This window comes from Siphateles boraxobius, unplaced genomic scaffold (genome assembly GCF_051911475.1).
Source record: "Siphateles boraxobius isolate OS27281-9 unplaced genomic scaffold, OSU_SipBor_1 53, whole genome shotgun sequence".
NCBI lineage: Eukaryota > Metazoa > Chordata > Actinopteri > Cypriniformes > Leuciscidae > Siphateles > Siphateles boraxobius.
Window position 1 is genome coordinate 7153593 of NW_027509175.1, and position 23855 is coordinate 7177447.

Sequence of the window (23855 nt, forward strand, 5' to 3'; positions counted from 1 at the left end):
CTGTATATTCTTCAATTAAAACAATAGTTATTAAGTGAAATTATTTGAATATATTAATAATAATTTATTCATTTAAATACTTTTAATTCATCTTGCGACCTCCTTGGAAGTTTGCTGAGGCCCCCTGGTTGAGAACCACAGTACTAGATGCATTGGTAGAATATATAGTTGATTACTATGATTCAGTTCTTCTTATTATTAATTCTTTTGTTACTGTGCCTCAGGACCATGCTGACATCGAATGGAAGTTTGCTCGGACCAAGCTGTGGATGAGTTACTTTGATGAGGGTGGGACGCTGCCTCCACCGTTCAATATAGTCCCCAGTCCTAAGTCCTTCTGGTACCTGTGTCTGTGGATACATGGGCGGCTCTGCGGGTCGGAGACTGCTCCACCTGAAGAAAACCCCCATAAACATGAGAATCTGAAGGAGTTTACGGTAAAGAAAAACCCTGCATTAATTTGAACATTCTCTCTGTGATTTCATTTCAGTCATGGCCTAATGGTAACAGAGTTGGACTGGTGACCCAAAGGTTGCTGGTTCGATTCCAGTACCGGCAGGAATATGACTGAGGTGTCCTTGAGCAAGGCACCTAACCCCCAATCGCTCCCCGGGCGCCGCTCCGGGTGTGTGTATCCACGTTTGCAGTGTGTGTGTGTTCACTGCTCACTATTCTGCTCCTAATGTGTGTGCACTTACTTGGATGGGTTAAATGCAGAGGTCAAATTCCAAGTATGGGTTACCATACTTGGCCATCACGTGTCACTTTCACTTTCATCTTAATCTGATCAAGTGGTTCTGGTTTAAATGACACTTTAAGCACAATGCAGCCGGCTCATTGTATAACTGATTACCCATTACAGTGACTAACAGCACAGCCACACACATATATCAGCATGTTGAATGCTAAAACAGCTCATTTACATTTTTATTGCTTTTGAACTATTGTTTTTTTGACACAAAGTGGGCTGCAGTAATTGTATTTAGACTGGTATCATCATGCATTACCAGGTATCACTGGGTGAAAGAAATAGTGTACATGTAAAAACCTTTGACTTTAAGAAAGACAACAACTTGAAAAATCTAGCACATTCAAATCAACATCAGATCAAATACTCTGTTTCAAACCTTGATCTTCCGATTAAGTCAGTGATGTCAGTGTTGTATGTCTACAACACCTTACACCTCAAACATATCTGCAGTGCACATATACAGACACTCATTGGGTTGCTTTCTTTTTCTATTAACATTAAGACAATAGGTTCAAAAATACATTTATTTTAAGGGAAAGTACAGTATACACTACCGTTCAAAAGTTTGGGGTCAGTAAGACGAAGAAGTCTCTTCTGCTCACCAAGGCCGCATTTATTTGATCAAAAATATAGTAAAACAGTTAAATATTATTAGAATTTAAAATAACTGTTTTCTACTGTATTCTAAAATGTAATTTATTCCTGTGATGCAACGCTGAATTTTCAGCATCAGTCTTCAGTGTCACATGAACCTTCAGAAATAATTTACGTTGATTTGCTGCTCAAGAAACATTTATGATAATTATCAATGTTGAAATCAGCTTAATATTTTTGTGGAAACCGTTATCATTTTTTTCCGTAATTCTTTGATCAATAGAAAGATATAAATCTTTTGTAACATTTTAAATGTCTTTTCTGTCACTTTTTGCTCAATTTTTTCCATCCTTGCTGGATAAAAATATTGTAGTCTAGGTAGTGTATATTTTAACTGAAAGTTGGTCACCATTACTTCTTGTCTTTAGTAGTACTATTTAAATGGTCTTGCATTGTACATTTTTAAAAGTGCAATTATTATATGTAGTCTATCAATTAATATGAAAAAGAAAACAGCTTGGATAATTCTTATAAAAGAATTAGCAACATGCGGTTTAACATAGTTTTTAGCATGTCACATTGCAGGTCAGCTGCATTTTATCTGAAATACCCATTTATTAGGGCTACTATGGCAAAGGCTTGGTGCATGAATATTAATTAAGTTAGATAGGCAGGAAGGTTACCTAGCAACGTCAGCATGACCTAATTAATATTCATGAGACAGAACTTTGCCTTTTTTTGACATCACAATCAGCTTGTCAGCCCCCCTCCCCTTAACCTCCTGTGTTGCCATGCAACTTCCCTCGAAACTCCCGGGACTTTCGTCATTTCTGTTTCGAATATAACCTCTCTTGTTCCACCTGATGCACTTTTATTACAAATCAAAATTACACGCACGCACGCACGCACACACACACACACACACACACACACACACACACAACCGAAGCACACTCACTCAAAACTCTCTCCCACATGTTTGCCGGCATTGCTGTGCTGGGATCAAACCTTGATCATTATATAAAGCTGCCTACATGTAGAGCTAAGAGGAGAGCAGCTCTCCTGCAATATCTGATAAGAATATTAAAGATCTTTTACAGCTCATACTGCAATATCAGAATGCCTTTTGCATGTGCATCACATTTTTCCCTTGTCTTCAGAGTGTGCGAATATCCAATTGAAAAAGCATCTGCTGGATAAATACATCTCGATAAAGTGCAAATGCATTGTAGGGCTGCACATGAGAATTTACATTTAAATAGAATTTGAAAATTTTGATGAATTCCCTCATTGTGGATGTGAAAGGAAAGTGTTGATGTAATAGTGTTGATATTTTTTTGTTTCCATAGTTACTGTCTTTTTACTATCCAACTTTTTTTGTAAAAATATGCAGCAGCCTGAATGTCAACAGATACAACAAGTGTCAAACTTTCATTTTTATCATCACCGTCAGTACACTACTGTTTAAAAGTTTGGAGTAACACTTTATTTTACAGTGTCATAGTTATGTTACATGCAGTTACTAAATTATGCATAATTACATGCTATTAACCCTAAACCTTAGATATGTAGTTGCTCAATATTACTCAGTACTTAAATGTATAATTACAGTGTAACAAAGACACCTTAAAATAAAGTGTAACCCAAAAGATTTCTATTTCAAATAAATGCTGTTCTTGTGAGCTTTCATGAACATGAACAGTAAAACTGTTTTCAACATTGATAATAATCAGAAATGTTTCTTGAGTATCAAATAGGCATATTAGAATGATTTCTGAAGAATCATGTGACACTGAAGACTGGAGTAATGCTTTGCATCACATGAATAATATTTCAGATTATTTTTAATCAAATGAGTGAAGTTTAATTGACTAATTATCCAACAAGCAAATAAATAAGTGGCGTGTATTTGATTAGTCAATGAGCTCAGTTACCCTATAATTACAGTGTGAATATTTGTTTCTCCTTTTAGGAAAAGCATGCTGACAGGCTGATACAGAATCAGCATTATCAGGTATGCCAGCAGATAAAGCTCTGCAATTACACACATATGCAAGAAAACAGCATTGTGCATGTAATTGCATTACATCACTTCGCCTCTGGCTTTGTTTTTCCCGTCTCTCTTTTTCCTTGCAATGTCACACCAACAATACAGCTGTACATTTCCAGATTAACAAGATTAGGGAGTTCTGATTGCTTGCTTTCTCTTCTTCTCCTTCAATCCCTCAGGAGGTCATCCGTAGTCTAGTGAAGAGGTACGTGGCGTCCATGATCCGCAACGCTAAGACAAACGAAGGGCTGACAGAGGAGAATTTTAAGGTGCTTCTGAAACTGACTGCTTTCTATTAATCTTGCATAGACTTTAGAAAATGGATGCTCACTACCAAAAAAAGGTCACAAATAATCATTCTTCAAATGCTCCAGTGTTTCTAGAAAATCTGGGCATATTCTTTTGTATTTAATTATTATTATCTATATTCACAGTTGTTACATTTTTTGTTACTAATTATCATGTAACAAACATTTTTGGTACACTAGCGCACACGTGTTACACTAACACTACACTAGCACACTTGATAAAAACTTGAAAAAACGTGAAATATATATTATGATCACTATTTTAAAAGTAAAAAAATCTGTTCAGTAATGGTACTTTCCTTACAATATACAGTGATAAACTATAATCTAAAAGGACAAATCATATAATTTTACAGTAAATTTTTTGCTAAATTTTTTTTTGGAAATTAGTATTTACCTCAGCTTGTGGAAACGCTACTTTGATTCATCATGTGGCTTTCTCTATTTCTAAGGTGGTTGTCAGTATATTATAAAGGTACAAGACAGATTTTAGTACTTTTGTATATTAACATGGTCACACTTTAGTTTGGGGATCAATTCTCACTATTAACTCTTTGCTTATTAGCTTGCATATCAAATTGGCTGTTTATTAGTACTTATAAAGCACATATTAATGCCTTATTCTGCATGACCATATTCTACATCCCTTAATCATACCTAATACCTAAACTTAACAACTACAACAACTACCTTACTAACTGTTAATTTAGCAGTAAATTAGGAATTTACTGAGGCAAAAGTCATAGTTAATGGTTAATATGTGTTCCTCAAATTAAAGTGTTACCATTAACATTATATCAGTTAATGAAATACGTATTTTTTACAGTAAATTTAAGTTCAATCTGTAAAACTTAAAATGTTGCTACCATTTATTTTTTACCAAGGTCTGGCAACCACAGCTGCTGTTTTTTCCCCCATAAATTTCACAGATGTTTTTTTTACAATGATAATTTGCACATTAAGCCATAAATCAATCACTCCATGCCTTAATTTTAGTTTTCTTCCTCAACCCACGGTGAAATCTGGTTCCTAAAAACAGTTCATCAGAATAGTTACATTGAATATGTTCTGACAGTAGTGATTTACTTTTGTCACGCATCATATTAGAATCTTGGATTCTGTTGTGCTAAAACAAGGATATTTTTCCGAATGCATCATGTAATTCTGTAATACTCTGCTGTAGGAGCTGAAACAGGACATATCCAGCTTTCGCTACGAAGTTTTGGACCTTCTCGGCAACCGAAAGCCGCCCCGGCGGAACTATTCCTCGAGCAGCGAGGCCACGCTTCGAGACGAGGCCAGCGACGATGGCGATGCCTGTTACCACAGCGACGGGAGCAGCATCGGGGCCAAAGGCGTCTCTTTCAAAACCATTACGCCTTCAGATCCGTCGTACGGAGTCTCCGCCCTTTTCCGCTCCATCTCCGGAATGGAGCCCTCCACGACGGCGACGACAGCGGCAGCATCGTCTGCGTACAGGGAAGGTAAACCAAAGATCAACGGACTGAGGAAGAATCCCTCGCCCTCCTCTTCTCTGTCCTCGGTGGCTCCAGCAAGACCTGCACTTTCACGGACTTGGAGGCGCTTTTCACGCTTCTCTAGTTCCAAGAAGAACTCCTTCAGACGGCTCGGGCTGCTGTTCTCACGCATGGGCAGCCACATCCCGCAGGCCGCAGGCGTCACTGCTGCAACATACACTATCTCAGACGGATTGCTTCACCCGCCGGGGGCCTGGCAGGACTTGGGCTTCACCAGAGGCGATGATCCGGTCACCCGCAGCGAGACCAACCTTAATCAGGTGGACGTGGCCGCTTTAAATGAGGGCGATAGTGTTGCAATGTCAACCAGACAGAGAGCTAACGGGAGGGATGTTTTACTGACATTAGGACCTCTGTCTCCACCTTCTTCCCTTCACTGTGCTTCCAGTTTCTCCGCCTCCAGCTCCCGCCTCCTGGACTCAAACGAGGACGTGTTTCAGGGATTGCTCGGGCCCAGCGGCGGACGAACGCCAGACTCGTCCCGCTGGGTAACGGAACAGGACGATTCGGTGACCACACAGCTATAGTATTGCTAGTCTATACTGTACAGCACTTTGATAATAACAATAATCAGTGATGATATCAATAACTATTACCTTAACAACAACCGATTCTTGTTTGTTCTTTTGTTTGCTGCTGCAATATTTTTCATTTCTCTCTGAGATTTAACCAAATCGAAAGTCATTTGCAAGACAGATGCGGTGAGTAAATAAAATGACGGATGACCGAGATTCAGAAAGGGACAGAAAAGGCCATTATCAGCAAAACAGACAAACTCATTTTTGAACCAGGACTCATTTTTGTGTCTTCATTGCATCATATCATTAAAGGGATAGTTCACCCAAAAAATCAGTCAGTTTCAAAAATAAATGGAAAACCTGTCCTAATTGAAAGAAATCAAGTTGAGAAAAAGATTGAATCCAATATTTGGTGATAATATAGCATAACGAGAGATTTATAAGCTATTTTTTGTATGCCGGTCATTTTTGACCGGGAACACCACAAGTGTGGCTTTGTTCCATTTTGTACAAGTGTAATACCACAAGTGTAACAAGGTTGGGGAAAATCTCCCAAAAAAGTACAACCATTTTTCCCAAAAAATTGGGAAGTAGTTATACACTGTGTGAGTGAAATCAGTAAGTTTTATTCTAACGCGATAACATTAACTAACATTTTTGGGAAAAGAAAATCCTCTCCAGGTCAAAATGACCAGAACTCAACATGAGGTTTAAGATTTTGGGTGAACCTAAAAGTCAACTTGAAATCAAAATTGACAATTTATTTTCTTAATCAATTTTTCTGGTTGTATTGTGCATCAATACATGTTATTCCAAAGATACAAATATTATAAATCAAAATGTAATAACCTGCTCCGCCACTAAAACGACTTGTCTTTTTGGTTGATGTCGCGTAGACTGTGCAGGCTATGAATTAGATGTTCTAACATCTTTTTGCATCAATTAGTGCATCAATTTAATGTTGGTTAAAGTTAAAATTGAAATAAATTTACGCGAATAACATCACATAATTGATTGATTTACAAAGCGTTACTAATGGGATACTTTTGGGAATGGTGGACTTGAGTCCCACACTACATTTTTATATTGAATATCCTATTTCACTCAAAAATGTCACATTACATAAGAAAAATTGTTTGCGTGTGCCATTTCATGTTGACGTAAACCCTAAACCACACCAGTCAATACACTATATCAGCAATGTGCACTAGCATTGTCAGATAATTTGTTTAATTTTCATAGAAAGTTCTCATTGGAAAGTGTACTTGAGCAAGAAACACATCTGATATGGACTTACAGTGAACGTTTAAGGACATGATGCTCTTGGTGGAACAGGTTTGAATAGTTTTTTTCTCAGTAACTGATCAGTGAGCCGCTGGCACTCACCCGATGAAGGTTTCTCACTTTAGTGCTATGATACGTGCACATCATAGTGTGACGTTACTTGTGTTATGCACCCGGAGGGCTGAAGTTATGCTAGAATCTAACATGACTGAAATCTTATTTTTGTATTTTGAATAGCATGTACAAATGATTTAATTTCAAGACTGTTTTAGTATAGACAGATATTATTTATAGATTATACTATTATATTGTTTTTGGAGCTGTTTTTTTCTTTTCTTTGACTGCTTACTTTTTACTGTATGTGAATATTAATTAGTATATTATTATAATCAGGTATGGGGGAGATGCATCGAATAAGACATCCCCCTGGTCTGCGATGATGAATGCTGATGAACCATATACAGTGCCTTGCAAAAATATTCAGTCATTTAACCAGCTCTGATACTTTGCTGAGTTATAAATATGACATTAGACATACTTGTATTTAGAAGTTATTTTAATTTGTCATTGTTTATGTTGGAAAATAGGAATAAAAGTTGGGTCTGGGGCAGAAATTATCAAAAAATTTGCAGTTTGCAGTGTATTTGATGATATGATATTTAATGGTATGAAATATATATAAATTCAACAAAAAGGGGAGTGTCTTACAATTACGCTATTTAAACATTTCTGAGTGATGCTGTCATAGCTGTAAAAAGGTTCCAAAATATTGCAATGTAGGGATTAAATGTAACAAAACAATGTCACATTTTGAGAATTTTGTTTCAGTGCTTTGAAATGGGCACAACTGCAATGTGGGACTGTGTAATCCAGTAACATGACAGAATTGGTCAAGGCCTGAATACTTTTGCCAAGGCGCTGTAAATGCTTATGTAAACACTTGAATGAAATACATGCTACTCTTGTTTGATTCTTACAAGTTTCTACTTTTCCTTGGAAATGTGTGAACATACGATGAAGATAAATAGTAGTTCTGACAGCCAGAAACTGAACTCAAGGGAATGCCGAATATGCAGATTCAATAAAGCTAAATAACCCTGGTGATGTTTTTGGTTTCTTGCTATTTCCTGACAAGATATAAATGTTGATATGTGCTCTGCTTTTTCCTGGCTCTAAGATGTACAGTAAATTGAGAACAGAGTTTTGGTATTAACAAAACAAGTACATATACTATGCAAATATGCAATGCTTTCCTGAGGGATCCATGCAAACACCACAGTACAGTAGTTGTGTCAAATTGGCACTGCAAATTCAGATAAATGTGATGACTTTTGCCTTGCATTTTAATTACCTTTATTAATCAGCACATTCAGTCACTGAGGTGAGAAGTGTAGTATTGACTTGATTGTGTTTCAAGGTGTTAAATCAAGCTGGACTTTGCAGGTGCAACATGCATGTCATATAAAAATGTATGCATGTAAAATTATTTAATGCAGGACAATTGCGTTAGACATCAAGTGGTCACCCAAAACAATCCTAAAAATATATATTGTATAAAGGCAAATAAACAATGCACTTAAATGAGAACATTTATTAGTACACATATATTAGTATTTCCATGAACTTTGTAGGTGGAACAGGAAAAACGAAGCTGACATCCTCTGCAAATGAGGGACACTTGTAAATGACAGAGAAAATGTTCCTATGGGTCTTTGGCAGGGGTAAGATTTGTAAACACTGCAAACACATGACATACTAATTTATGAGTGCAATTTTTCGTTCCTGTTGAAAATCTAATTATGTGGAGTGCGTTGCCCTCTAGTGGTTGCGTACACCCATTGCATAAATACTCTGTTAGTTTAATTTAGATTTGATTTGTTTAGTTGTATTGTTCTAGAACCTGACCTGCTTAAAAGGAGTTTCTACCAAATTTAAGATATTTAAATTTCTTTAAATTAACTTACTGTTAAAAATACGTCAAGACATTCTGTTATAAACATCTCTTATGCAAAAATATATATCGTTGATCCCGCCTACATTATTCATTGGCTAGCTCATGCCACTTCGGCCTCCGTGATTGGTCCACTCCGCTCAGTGTCTGCGTCAACCTGCCACAGCGGAAGTGAAAGCTTCAGTGGAAATAGCGGCTAGTTAAATAAGCATGTCCGGTATTTTAGTATTTCTCATTGTAAATATTTCCCACTAACAAAAATGAATGTTTTTACCTGCGTCGTGTTATTTCTCGTAAGTGCCGCAGCTGCTAAAAAAAGCGGGGACGATGAGTGGGTGCATCTGCCAGATAAATGTGAAGGTAAACTGTCCTCATTTATAATTAATCAGTATTTTGATTTGAAATACATCATGATATTTTGTGCATTTCAACACCAATTTTCAATGCTTGATAAAATCATGCTTTAATGCAATCGCACACACATATTTTACATAATACAAGATGTCTAAGATCCTTTTCAGACTCATTTCAGGTGCATCATGTATATCAATATGTATATCAATAGCAGTCTACTTAGTGTTTTGTGTCATAAAAGCTTTAAATCGAAAAAGATCACTTGAATCATTTAAATTTCTAAAAACGGTCCGAACATTGAACTAATTGATATTCCAACATTATTTATTTTACCTGTCTTATTATGTGGAATAATATATTGTACGAAACAATTCTAATGATTAATGAATTCTAATAACTATGATAAATAAATACATTATAAATACAAAGTATTGTATTTGTATTAAGCAGCATATTCCCCTTTTCAATGGAGCTTACTTAGTGTCTCAAAACCTAGTGTGCTGCCTACCTAGACTGCCTGGAACGTTTGAATGGGCCTATAATGACCAAAAGTGCAGTCTATATAGGCAGTGCACTAGGTTTTGAGACACAGCAGCTTTCTGTTCCTCTTCGGTCTTCTAAATCTGAATATGGTCTGTATGTTTGTATAGTGTGCAAATTTGTGAGTATTGAGATGAAGTCTGCATTTGAAGAGACTGGCAAAACAAAAGAAGTGATTGAAACCAACTACCGTTTCCTGGATGATAAAGGTGCACCGCCAATCAAATATGTCAAATCGTAAGTGTTTTTAATGCAAACCATGATCTTAAGCTAAATAATGAGGCATCTGGTCTAGTGGACATGTGCATTCTGTATTTAGATGCAGTGTGTGAGTTGAGCAACATCTATTGCTGTCTTTTGCTTTTCAGTGATATTCGTTTCATAGAGGTAATGGAGAACGTTTGCTCAAGGATTATGCAGTACAATCTACACAAAGAGAGAGATGGCAGCAATCGCTTCGCAAAGGTCGGCTACTACATGCTCTTCTACCACCTTTATGTTTTTGCACCACAATAACCACTTAGGCAGTGCCAAAGATAATCACATTTCATATCATGAATGCCATAAATGTAGTGTCAAAAGGTTTCTTTAACTGATAATCTAGTAAATGGAGGGATGTACAGTAATTGATGTTGAGATTGTGAATTATTTTACTGTAATATCTATTCTGTGATGTGTCATGTGTCAAACTGTATTATAGCCAGTGAGATCTGATCATTTCTCTTTCTCTGCTCAGGGCATGTCTGAGACATTCTCTACCTTACATAACCTGGTTAATAAAGGCGTGAAGGTGGTCATGGACATTCCCTTTGAACTGTGGAATGAGACCAGTGCAGAAGTGGCTGACCTCAAAAAACAGGTGTGCGAGTGTCTGAGAGATTGTAATAATTAGGGTTGTCAGTGATGTGATTCATGCTGAAAATCTTTTTTTTATTTTTTTTATAAATACAGTAAGTACATTACTGTACAAATTTTTTATTTTATTTTTATGAATACTTTTATTCAGAAAGGTTGAATTAAATTAATCTTAAAGTGACAATAAAGACATTTATAAAGTAACAAAGTTTCTATTTTAAATAAATGCTGTTATTTTTAACTTTATATTCATCAAACAATCCTGAAAAATGTATCAGTTTCCACAAAAGTTTTAAGCAGCACAACTGTTTTCAACATTGATAATAATTAGAAATGTTTCTTGAGCACCAATAACAATTATCTTAAAGCTGCAGTAGGGAGTTTTGAGAAAACGTTGACTTGGCCTGAAAATTTGAAGAAGTAAAACTTACAGGTCCAGCCTCCTTGCTCTCTGCTGCGCTACAGACCTCCCTCCACAGCTCCTCCCCCACAGCGGAGCCTGCCGTGAACGCGCAGGGCCACCGATGAGGGCGGATAAACAGTTATGGCACATTCACTAATAGGGACGAAACATCAACAATAAGCTTTACATTGACTATGGCCTGCCCATACTTTGACTACAAACTTGGTCCTCAAATCATTATGTATTTTGCAATACATGTAACGTTGCACTCTTTCTATAAGTTATAAATAGCTAGTAAGATAACGTTAATATAGAGGTAACTAACGTTAGATTATTCTAGCGATATGTAATCCTAGATAAGGTTTGCTAGTACATTATTTCAGCAACATGACAAGCCAGTGAATTAGCAGGTTTCAATAGTTGCTTACCACAGTGCGTGACATTTTTTCTACATGTTATGCGGCTAAAGTTTTGACACCGAGTCAATGGGCTCTGTCTAATTCTTTCTTTTTCGCTTGTTTATCGTCATCGGTCTTTTTCCTTTTACCTCTTTGTTTTATGAGCAGGTGCCACTCGAGAATTTGTAAGTTTAGGTTGTTTCTCCGCCATTAGCACAGCTGCAGCACACCGGCAATCTTGAGTTTGAACGACGTTACACGCTCGCGCTGTCCAAGAGAGGGGCGTGATCAGCACGTACACGAGCGTGATTGACACTGCTAAGACATTCCTCCTGGCTCTGATTGGTTGTTTCTGACCGGGAGCGGTGTATTTCTGCAAATGGCAATAGGACCACTGGGAGGATCCAGAGGAGCTTGATTTTTTTCACAGATTATCTCTCATATTCTACTGTCAGGACATAATGACGGTTTTATAAAATATGTAAAAAATATTTTTTTACAAAAGTTACCTACAGCAGCTTTAAAGGGGTCATATAATGGTACATGCACTTTTACAAGTTGATTGTACTGAAATGTGTGTTGGCAGTGCCTGTACACAACCATCATAATGATTAAAATCCATCCAGTGTTTTTGTTTTAATCTCCTTATATGTTTTCCCCTGCCTCAAATTGAGCCGTTCGATCTTGTGATGTCACTAGATCGGATGCCCCTCCCACGATTGATAACTGACAGCAGCGATTCAACACAGACCCGCCCTGAGCGAGCTGTCAGCGTAGTCTGCCATTGTTGATACACTGGAGCAGAATGGCGTCTGAGCGATTGTGGTGTTCTGTTCTTGGGTGTAATAAGGAACACGAGAGACCTTGCGTGTGTGTGCAAATGTGCGTGTGTGCCTAATGAAGCGCATGTAAGACCTCCCCCCTCCCCAGTTTGTTTTCGGCACATTATCTAGGTAACGTTACGACGTTCTCAATATAATTCATAATCCCACGTTTATAATGAACAACGCGTTATGGTTAATGTGTTATTAAAAACTGTGTACGCAGGTGTATATATACGGTATGTATTTATGTATGTTTATATACATTTCTATTTATAATACTGCTATGCAACCTTTATAAAACCTTTATTTTACATGTCCTTTATAAAACGGGTATGCTGTTCTTTTCTCCTAAGATAAACAAATTGATTAAAAAAGATTAAAAAAACGTTAATTGTATATATTTCTGATGTCTTCGGATTGTTTGTATGCATATATTATTGTATTTTGTGTTATGTTATTATATTAGTGGTTAAGTGTATAAAACAGTCTGTGTAAATACATGTTTGCAGTATATGTCCAGGTAAATGAGAGACCCCAGTAAGAGATGTGTGTTTTCCTCCCTCAGTGTGATGTGATGGTAGAGCAGTATGAAGAAGTCATTGAAGACTGGTATAAAGGCAGCCAGGAGGAAGATCTCACCACTTACCTATGTGAAAAACATGTGCTGAAAGGACAAGACACTGGTAATGTGAAACTAACAGCTGTTTTACTTCATCATAATATTATAGACATAATATTATGACTTCTTCCTGACTAAAACTCTTGATCTCCTTTATCGGCACCGGTTTTAAAAGCTGTTGTTTCTGGGAAGAATCAGAGAGTTACTCAAGGCCACAGGAGGAGAAATAGTAAATTATGTACTCTAAAGCATATAGCAGCTTCAGCTGGTGTCCTGTGCGCCTGTTTGTACAACTAAATGGACAAGGCTTTAAAACACGAACATGAACAAAATATTTTGAAGAATGTTGGTAACCAAACAGTTTTGGTTCCCATCGACTTTCATTGTATTTTTTTGTGCATACAATGGAAGTCAATGGGAAAAAAACTGTTTGGTGGTTACCAACATTCTTCAAAATGTCTTCTTCGGAACAACATGAGTTGGATGAGCAGGATCTTCTTTGGATGAGTAAATTGTGACAGAATTTTCATTTTTGGTTAGACTATCCCTTTTAATCGTCATTTATATAGTTGTAGTAGGAATACAAATTATTAGCTGTCTGTCTTCATATCACCAGCTTGTTGCTTCCTGTTATAGAACATTAATGATTAATTTGGCATTGCTATAGCAACCAATATAGATCTGCCAGAAAAAGACATCACTTCCCGAACATGAAGCTCTGATTTGATCACTTGTTGCTAATAACAGTGCACAGTTCCGATCTTTATACTGACTGCCTGCAAACACGTGCCTCTGACTCTCTCTGCAGACTGTCTTAAAGAGACCTGGGCTGGGAGAAAGGGAGACACGGCAGCTATCGCAGAGGACAAGAAGAAAAAGAAGGGCAAAAAGAAGAAGGGTAAAGACAGTGAGGATGGGCAGAAAAAGGAAAAGAAGGTGAAGAAGAAGAAGAAGAAGGAAAAGTCCAAGCTTCACAACACCAAAAAGCGGAAAACCGAAGAAGCTGGATACACCTCAGATGAGGAGGAGATTCAGAAGAAAGTTCCTCTTAATCAGGAGAAAACTGAACTCTGATATAGTCCTTTGCATTTTTTGTTTGTTTGTTTGTTTGTTTTCTGATGCTTAACCCCTTGACATCTAAAATTACAACTGATACACCAAGATGTACGTTGAGTTTTAAGTCCATGAGAAGGAGGTAATATTGAGGTCCTCTTTCTAGATCAGACAGAACATGTCACTTGAATGTTACATGAACAGGAAAATGCTAAAATCAAACGCCATTTCAGATCCAAAAATGGCAGCTACTGTAGACCAATCAAATCAGAGCTTGGATTTAAACGTTTGCTTGTGCTTGTTCTCATGCTGGTACATGTTGGTGACATTGATAACATGCTAAAATTGTCCTTTCAGGAAGTGTTTTGAATCAATGAAGCTGGCAAGCTCTTGGAATGGATTCTGGAAATCATGCTCATGGTTCTCATTTCTATTTCTCTCACTCATGTTTCTTTCCTAAAATGTAGTTTAGGTTATAGGTTATAAATTTAGTCTTTTAACCACTGTTACTTTTACTTGCCATTAATTTTCATCATTGTAGATCCCTCATAGATTCTAAATAAGAAAATACATTATTGGATCTTTTTTCAGTATTAATATGATTAGGTGGTACAAAATGTTAAATTTTACCCTTTTTTTGTATAGGATAATATTTTTATGAAAACATTTTATGTGATGCAACAAATGTTTTTTTTTTTTTTTTTTTGTGATTTGACATGTTCATAAAATGTGATGTATTTTTCTCCCCAAAATTTCATTTTATTTTTTTGATGGAAAAGTCTGAACTTGGCACCTCTAAATTTCCCACATCTCTCATTTCAGTAATGCAGATATAACCCTGAGAAACTATGGACCTTTTCTTTCCTTCTTTTTTAAAATCAAAATATGGTTGTACCATTTTTGATTGATCTGTCCATATTTGTTTTTGTGTTTGCAGTGTTTATGTATGTGATGTCACTTACAGGGAATGTTTGACTTAAATTTTTCCTCAATACTTTTCTGTATGGTATTGTTTACTTCAACTGTTTATATATCAGGCTATTTCCAAAAGCTGTATGTATGCGTGTGTGTGAGAGCTCCTGCAGGTGTTTGTATGTCTATTGAGATTAGTGTTGTTTGGAGTGTGATGTGGAGTGTGTATGAAAGTTGTTGACCTGAGATTGAACTGGATATGCAAATGTTGTAATGGGAGGAACATGTGCCGGTTTGTGTTTCTTGGGACCAGCTCATTAGCTGATGCTTTCGAGTTGTAGATGACTGATAAATAAAAAAGAAACCAACAACAAGCAACTGTTGGGTTGAATTATTATTATTTTTAAATATGTCCTAAGAAAATGTGTTTTAAGCAGTTGTTTTGCAGCCTTTACCACAAGGGGGTGGTAACGCCAAGAAAACAAATCCTTTCTGTTATAGTTTTATGTGAATGTGGTAATGTTACTACATTATTCTGAATAGTCTCTTTGTGGTTTTTTGTAACATAACTATTTAGGTTCGCATTCAGTGTGTGTGTGAGAAGAGAGATCATGGTATTCCCTACGACTTTATGGGGACCAAATGTCCTCACAAGTATCGTACTAACAGTTTTTGACCTAGTTCAGACTTTTTTTCACCAAGTGTGGGTATCTGCAGATTGGACTTATGGGCGTGCCAAAAGGTCTTTATCATTGGTTGCGAAAGCTGTCTGTCAGGTCAGTTTCTGTTCTAGGAAGTCACCTTTCTCCATTACTCCAACCTGCAGAAAACATGTCTCCCCCATGAGGAACATTATGTCTCCAAATTTTGTTTTCTTGAAAATGTAAAAATGCAGAAAGTGTTCTGTGAGGGTTGTGTTTGTGCATACAGTTTGTACAGTATAAAAATCCTTTGTCTATGGAAAGTCCCCACAAAACACAGAAACCCAACGTGTTTGTGTCTGTCACAACCTGTCAAAACACAACAATCCCATCTATTTCATATTAACAAAATCAATAGAAAATATTTGTTCTTGTTCGAGAAGCCTTTTAACTCGGATAGGTTGTGTCACAATATCGAAACAACAGAAACGGAAATTATTTGATATTACCGGTGATCTTTTCTTAAAAATTTGTACAATCAACATCCTACAAATCTATCAAAGCTCCTAAGACAGAAGTAAGAATTGTTGTTTAATAAACAAGCTTCAGTGTCGCTCCGTTTGTCACGAGGACTGTTTATCAGTAAGTGACCCTGAAGGCTTTGTCCGCATTTCCACTTCTCAATGTCAAATTCCTCTTCTGTTATGTTTGAGCAATCTGTATTATTTGCCCTTCAGTATTGGAGAAAATGGCTATTCACTTGCACAAACACATCTCAATGAATAATTCACAAAAACAAACATCTTGCACCCAGGCTAAAACCTTTTCATTTTGCTATCAGTAAGGCCGGGAGATTCTTCCTTCGGCAGATGGAGAAAATCGAGTATTTGATTGTTCTCTAATCTCTGAGAATAAAAATGCAGTCTGGAATTGAAATATTGATCTTTTACATTGGTATATTACACCAGAGACAGTATGTGTGAGCAAGAATATGAATATCTCTTCTGTGGGCCTTTTTTTTAGTCAGTGAAATAACGTATATGGTTACCAGTTTACCCATGTTAATTAACATTTAATTTGAAAGAATTGGGCCTGTTTTTTTAACCCTGTTGGTGGAGTGAAGATTATTAATTGTCAATAATATGGGTGTGGAAAGTAATTATGTAGGATATTAATTAAAAAAGATGGGATTAATTTAGTATATTATTAATGGATAATTTTTTTTAATGGTATTATATATAGCTATATATATATATATATATATATATATATAGTGGTTAAATTGGCTCTAATGAAGCAGAAATGCTTAATGTCAGATAACGTCCATAATAATTGGACTTTGGTTTCGATTTTATGACAGTTTTCAGTGGTTATGAGGAGCAATATGAGAGAGAAATTTGGTGATCATTGTTTAGGTCAATTAAACCTTGCCATAGGCCCCAACGAAGAAGAAAACGTTAATGTGAGATAACTTCTAGAATCGTTGGATTTCGGTTTAGTTTTTTTGACAGGCTTAAGTGTTCATGACAATATATGGCCATGAGAAATTTGGTGATCATTGATCGTTGTTTTCCGACCTTAAGCCACATTAAGCTTTTTCACGTTAAAGGACAAGTTCGGTATTTTACACTTAAAGCCCTGTTTTAAGATCGTTTCTGATGAAATAGAACGGTTGAGATTGAAATTTGGACAAATGCTGCAGTCCCGAGAATTTTCGGTTTCTGTGTTAGCACCCCCTCACCTCCACAATGGTTTCATAGGGGCACTGGAACAATCATTCATAAAACGCATTAAACTTTAGTTTACAAAGACGTGAAACTCACCGAGTGGTCTGGGGTGTTCACTGATATGCTCACACAAAAATCGCTGCACAAGATGCTTTCCAACAGGTGTTTTACCATTCGTTGTAAAACTGTGGACCTATTTTTCCAAACGCCTCACAACCAGACATTCTTCCACTGAGAGCTTGAATAATAGACACTCCAGCCCAGTTGGTGGCGATAATGCACCTTTGCCAATGTTTGGATAGCGTAGCCTACGATACCGCGACTGCATAACTACAGAAAGATTACAAACAAGCACATTTCCATCTCCGGCGGCGGAGTAATACCGTACCTCACAGAACATCCAATACAAGTCAATGGGGTTGGACAAAAACTACGATAAAACCTGTTGGAAAGCATCTTTTGCAAAGATTTTTGTGTGAGCATATCAGTGAACACCCCAGACTACTCGGTGAGTTTCACGTCTTTGTAAACTAAATTTTAATGCGTTTTATGAATGATTCTTCCAGTGCCCCTATTAAAACCATTGTGGAGGTGAGGGGGTGCTAACACAGAAACCTAAAATTCTCGGGACAGCAACATTTATCCAAATTTCAATCTTAACCGTTCTATTTCATCAGAAACGATCTTAAAACAGAGAACTTGTCCTTTAAGCGTTTTAAGTTTCAGCTAGCAGCAATAGATTGCTGAAGTTATGACGTCACTTTGTAGGACAACTCGGAAGTTAGCGGCGCGTGGGTTCCCTCGATCAAAAAGCTATGCATTTTCCCCATAGACTTTTGAAGACCCTTACACGTTTTGTCTATCAAGATAATTTTTACAAGTTAATCCAAAATTTATACATTTTGAAGCCTATATAAAGTTTAAAAAACCACAAGCAGACACAATAAAGTTTAAAAATCACAAACAGGTTATAACTGGTGTGTTTTATGTCATAGATCAAAACGTGAAAATATTTAGAGGTTTTGTTAACCACAGACCTGATTTCGGGCGATTTAGCAAAAACCCATTCAAAAAACCCATAGACTTTAGGGCGAGGGAACCGGAGGGAACTCACTTCCGCGTTTTGGGCTACAAAGTGACATCATAACTTCGGCACTCTATGATCAGCTAAATCTGTACTGACCTTAGTTCTATTGTTGACGTTAGCTTGGCTCATTTGTTGTTTCCCGTATAATTTGCCTTCAAAACCAAACAAGCTCTCACTTTGCTTCACCAGACAAGACAGCTTAAATACAAGTAGGCCAACTGAATCTCAAAACAACTTTATAAAGATACAGTGGTCTAAAAGTCAACTCTTCAGACTCAGAGCGGGTTTAACCGCGGATATTGTGTAGGCGGTTTTATGTCAAGGTCAACTTAGTGTCACGTCATTCTAATTAGTGTGCATTGTCCCTTTTAAAATATATTATTCAAATTCAAACTAACGTAGCTAACATTAGCTAATGTTACGGAGCTGGCTAACATTAAAGGGGTCATGAAGTGGCTTTTTATGCAACTTATGACGTTCGCTTGGTTTTTACATTCAAAAACATCCAAATGAATAAGTAATAGGCTATTTTCTACCCTAGTTTTGAGCCTAGCTCAAAAACGCTCGGTTTTTATGGGCGTCTCGCATTGAAGCCTTGGAAGTAAACGCCCACTGCTGTGAGTGGATAACAGTTTTGCATAATAATGAGTTTCAACTCACTCGTCAGTGCACGTGGGGGAAATTGTTTTGAAAACTTCCAATGTTGTAAAATGGCAACCGGAATGATTCGACCATACATGTTCGACCCAGTGTCCGATCCCGAATCGCAGGACAATGAACCAACAACACCTCAAATACAATGGATACTTCAGCCTGTGACAGCGTGGTAAGTTATTGTTAATTGTTTATGCTACTTCTAATGTAGGCTATCTTTAATGTTTTTATATAAATTTTACTCACATAAGTGTGTTGCACCATTCCTGTCGGATCCAATATAGAAGGCACAGCACCGTTTTTCAATCTTAATCGGTCTGCAAATCCTGTCTCGACCTATGTCTTGTTTACAAAACAGTCCTCGGCGAAATGAAGCGAACAAACGGACAATGTTTTACCCACATCAGCTGGAACCTCATTAAAAATAAATTTTAACCATGCATTCCTATTGGAATCCAGAGGAAGCTTATGCAGCGACTGTCTTCTTCCACAACCAGGCACTGCACAATATTTAGTAAACGGCATGTTTACTGCTCGGTAGCTCGATCCGGTTTGTCATCACGAGGTAGGCCTATTTAGCTATGCGTGTAATGCGCGAATCGGTGGGCGGGGCTAAACCGGCCGTGTTGAAGTAGGCGTTGATCTTCTTCTGCGGGGGTGGTGTTTTATCCTCTTTGACGTCATAGTTCCCCAGTTTGAAAAACGAGTCGTTTGCTGAGCCTGGTGTCAATAAAAGCATTTATTGGACTAACAAGGACGTTTTCAGTTCTGAAACTTACAGGATATTCTTATAATATGGTGACCTCTTAGATGTCAAAAGCTCAAGGAAAATTTGATTTCTCAGTTCATCACCCCTTTAATAGCTCAATTGAACGGTTAAACATACAGACAGCTAACATTTCTTTCAGCTCTCTCTTTTTTTTTTTACCTAGTTTTACTGTTTTCCTATGACTTACCGGAGGCGTCTGTCCAGAAGAGGCAGACTTCAAAGAACGAGCCTCGCTTTCATTTGACCCACTCTGATTTGACCATGGATTTCTTTTACTGTCCATGGATTTCTCTTACTGTCTATGGATTTGACCCAGATATCAGACGTCCATTTTTTAACGGCTCTAAGTGTCTTTTTTATTTTATTTTATTATTGCTTTAAACAATACACAAATAACAGACAACAGAATATAGGATATATATATATATATATATATATATATATATATATATATATATATATATATTAGAGGATGGATACCCGACCCGAGCGCGACGGGACCCGACGGTACCCGACGGGCCGGGCCGGGTTCGGACAGATATTTAGACAGATATTACAACAGAATATAGGATATATATATATATATATATATATATATATATATATATATATATATATATATATATATATATATATATTAGAGGATGGATACCCGACCCGAGCGGGCCGGGCCGGGTTCGGACAAATATTTAGAAATTATGTTCGGGTTCGGGTCGGGCTCGGTCACATCAGCGCGATATGGCATTGAACATTTTAAATTTAAAACAGGTTATTGTTGGTAGCAGTGCTTTAAAGGTATTGTAGGTAGAAATCCACAAAAATACTTTTTGTCAAAATTTGTTTAAACTGTCTTTATATATCAATGCATAATTAAAATGTAAGTACTCTGGAAAAGAAATGATAAAAATCGAGTGTCTGTAGTCCTCTTAGGACTACAATAAACACAGCTCATTATTCCATTAACTCCCACTCCCTCCCTACTCGGCTCCTTCCAAAGCCACGCCCCCAAAACACATGAACGCGCGATCCCGGCCATTCGCTCAGCTGGAAGAGTCGGACGTGTTTACCAGCTTTACCAGATGTAGTGACATCATGTCAGAATCACAAGTAATAAAATAACTAACTTTATCAGTATGAATATAAACAATTAACATGGCTGTTAGTACTCACTATCCAGCTCGCATAACGATACTTGTAAAGTTTAAAATATTTTACTAGCTCGTAACGGAATCAAACTCAATATAAGGCAAAGCTATAAATAGCTTCATTGATACACGTTTGCCGTTACTATCAGTTACACTGTGATGAAGGTGAATTTGTAAGATTCATAACATAAGATTGTTTACAGATAAACTGAATTACATACACTCAAACACCTTCTCACAACTGCATTGCAGACCCAAGATAATATAACACACACACACACAACATATATTGTATAGCACATACAGATACAACATAAAGACATATGTAAACATATGTAGAGCATATAACAACAAACCAAACGTGAAAAAACGGAGTAGGTAGAGTTCACGGTGAAAATAGGAACACAGTTTAGGCAGAGGGTAAAGCTAGGTATAAAAATAGATCCCCTAAACTTTTTAACCTAAAGTTAGATTCGGCGAAATTAAATAAAACAGCTTTCAACTGCAGATAGGCCTATTGCTTATTTATCGTCTCAACCCTGGCTCACTAACAGTAACGTTATACTAGTCGACACCAAAGTTACACTGTCATAGCTAAGCCAGTACCGTTAGTTATGCTACGTAACGTTAGGTGGCTAATATTAGGTAGTTATGTGTGCTAGTGATACATGCTTCATGAAAAAATAAATGCCATCAAAATGAAAACAGCAAGATTACCTGTCCAGCAGAAATAAAGCCATCATGGAGTCACTTTTCAGCCCCTTGAGATCACTCAGTAGTAGCCGACGCTGGAAAGCCACGCCGACTCTCTTATGATTTCTTTATTTATCCAAAGACTTTTTGTTCATAGCCTTTTCAAATACTGTCTTCCTTTTTTTAACTCGTTTGACTTCGCTGCCTCTATATGCAGGTAACGTTACTGAGAATTGTGACTGTTCTTTCTCTGCCATAATTGTTTGTTATTACTAGCTTCCGTTCCTTTTCAAACGGGTGCGCGCATTTGGGCTCCTCCTGTATCAGCAGAGGTGGTATCCATGGTAGCGAGGGAGAGTGACAGTCGCCCCAGCCAATCATTTCTTTCGTCCCGAATGGAATAATGAGCTGTGTTTATTACAGTCCTGAGAGAACTACAGACACTCGATTTTTATAATTTATTTTCCAGAGTACTTACATTTTAATTATGCATTGATATATAAAGACAGTTTGAAAAAAATTGGAAAAAAGTATTTTTGGGGATTTCTACCTACAATACCTTTAAGTGGGCCGGTACGCGCCGGTACTCAGTACCGCCACTTCCAAATATTGCTCTTGAGCGTACCGCCACCTCTCCGTGCACCCAGAACGTGCTTTTAGCGTACCAGTACGCTGATTTGCACATCTGTTTTAATCCTTTGGCTGCGCTGCCGCTTTTCCGCAGAGCGCCCTTCACAATGCACACTTCCTAATTCGTCCCACCGAGAGCAGAGACTACATTACCCATACACCCTTGAGTTTTACACGTGAAAAGCGCATGCGTCTCTTTTCCCGCTGTCAGTGTCAACCAACGTGGTCCCGAGAGGGGGACATTCTAAAACGCTTAACGTGAAAAACGCTTAACGTGGCTTACTGTACTAAGACAGTGATATTAAAAGACCAAACTCAGTACACATCATGTATAAAAAAATAAGATGAGTCCAAAATATGAACGCAACGCGTTTAATTAGGCTACACGTTAAGCATTTTCTTCCCCTAGAAAACCGTTATAAGAAAACGCTTAACGTGGCTTACTGTAGGCTACTAAGGCAGTGATTTTAAAAGCCACGTTAAGCGTTTTCTTTTAACGGTTCTTATAACGGTAAAATATTACCATAACGTCTGTCTTCCTGTGTGCGGAAATTTGTTTATGTAGCCGTGACAACGAAACACGTGCATGCGCGCCTGAGTTAAGTGCGCTTGTTTCTCCGTGCGCGCTGATGCACTCATCCTGCTGACATTTCCGAATGTCTTTCTACTGTTGCTTAATAAAAGCAGGCTTTCCACACAAACAAACGCACATGTGTCATTAGTATGAGGAAAAAAATGGGATTTTAACTGTCGGTCTCGGGTCGGGCTCGGACATAAATATCTTTATGCCTGTCGGGCTCGGGTCGGGTTTGGTTACTGCTCTGTCGGACGCGGGCCGGGCTCGGACAAAAAAAATTCGGCCGGATCCGCACTCAAATATATATATATATATAAACACAATGCTGTTTCTGAAGTGTTTCCCCGTTCAATATATCCCTTGACGTTTCATTAAACTGCTTATAAAGAGTTTTAAGTCTGGAACCAAGCCAAGGCAGCCAGCTACGAGATGAACATTTGATTCACCCAAATATTGATTCGCCCAAACTTTTGAATATTAACGTTATATATATATATATATATAATTAATACTTTTTTCCAGCATGATGCATCAAACTGATGAAAAATAACAGTAAAGTCTCTAAAAAAATGATCTGTTTTCACAAAATTATTAAGCGGCACATTATTTCAACATTGATAATAATAAAAAGAAAAATGTATACTTGAACACCAAATCAGCATATAAGAATGATTTCTGAAGGATCATGTGACACTGAAGACTGGAGTAATGATGCTTGAAATTCAGCTTTGCCATCACATGAATAAATAACATTTTATAAAATATTAAAATAGAAAAAAAGTTAATATTAATAATGAGTTATTTTAAATCCTATTTCACTGTATTTTTGATCCAAAAATGCAGCCTTGGGGAGCATAAGGAACTAAAAAATCTCAAAGAACTTTTGCAACATGGTGTAGGTCTATAAATATACAAATTATGTTTTCCTTGTATTAACAGTCATTCATTTAAAGAAACATTCTCAGTCTTCTATATGGTGG

At 37.2% G+C, this 23855-nt stretch overlaps 2 protein-coding genes across 2 annotated transcripts in view; both read left to right on the plus strand.

The window, feature by feature from the left end:
* Positions 1–8144, plus strand: part of trpc5a (transient receptor potential cation channel, subfamily C, member 5a) — a 73068-nt gene extending 64924 nt beyond the window's left edge. The window contains exons 8-11 of the mRNA XM_077205223.1: positions 225–437; positions 3318–3359; positions 3575–3664; positions 4887–8144. Of these exons, the coding sequence (XP_077061338.1) occupies positions 225–437; positions 3318–3359; positions 3575–3664; positions 4887–5768 (1227 nt within the window). The 3' untranslated portion in view covers positions 5769–8144. The remainder of the gene's footprint in view (positions 1–224; positions 438–3317; positions 3360–3574; positions 3665–4886) is intronic.
* Positions 8145–9137: 993 nt separating this feature from the next.
* cnpy3 (canopy FGF signaling regulator 3) lies at positions 9138–15326 on the plus strand. Its single transcript, XM_077205227.1, has 6 exons — positions 9138–9354; positions 9999–10125; positions 10257–10353; positions 10625–10747; positions 12934–13051; positions 13796–15326. Exons 1-6 carry the CDS (start codon positions 9255–9257, stop codon positions 14059–14061), a joined length of 831 nt encoding a protein of 276 aa, XP_077061342.1. The 5' UTR covers positions 9138–9254; the 3' UTR covers positions 14062–15326.
* Positions 15327–23855: the final 8529 nt, after the last annotated feature.

Bases quoted from the DNA above. Each gene is read 5' to 3' on its own strand.
- cnpy3 (XM_077205227.1), top strand. From the start codon at position 9,255: ATGAATGTTTTTACCTGCGTCGTGTTATTTCTCGTAAGTGCCGCAGCT. The intron at 9,355-9,998 runs GTAAACTGTCCT...ATGTTTGTATAG, and splicing joins TCTGCCAGATAAATGTGAAG to TGTGCAAATTTGTGAGTATT. The intron at 13,052-13,795 runs GTAATGTGAAAC...CTCTCTCTGCAG, and splicing joins GCTGAAAGGACAAGACACTG to ACTGTCTTAAAGAGACCTGG.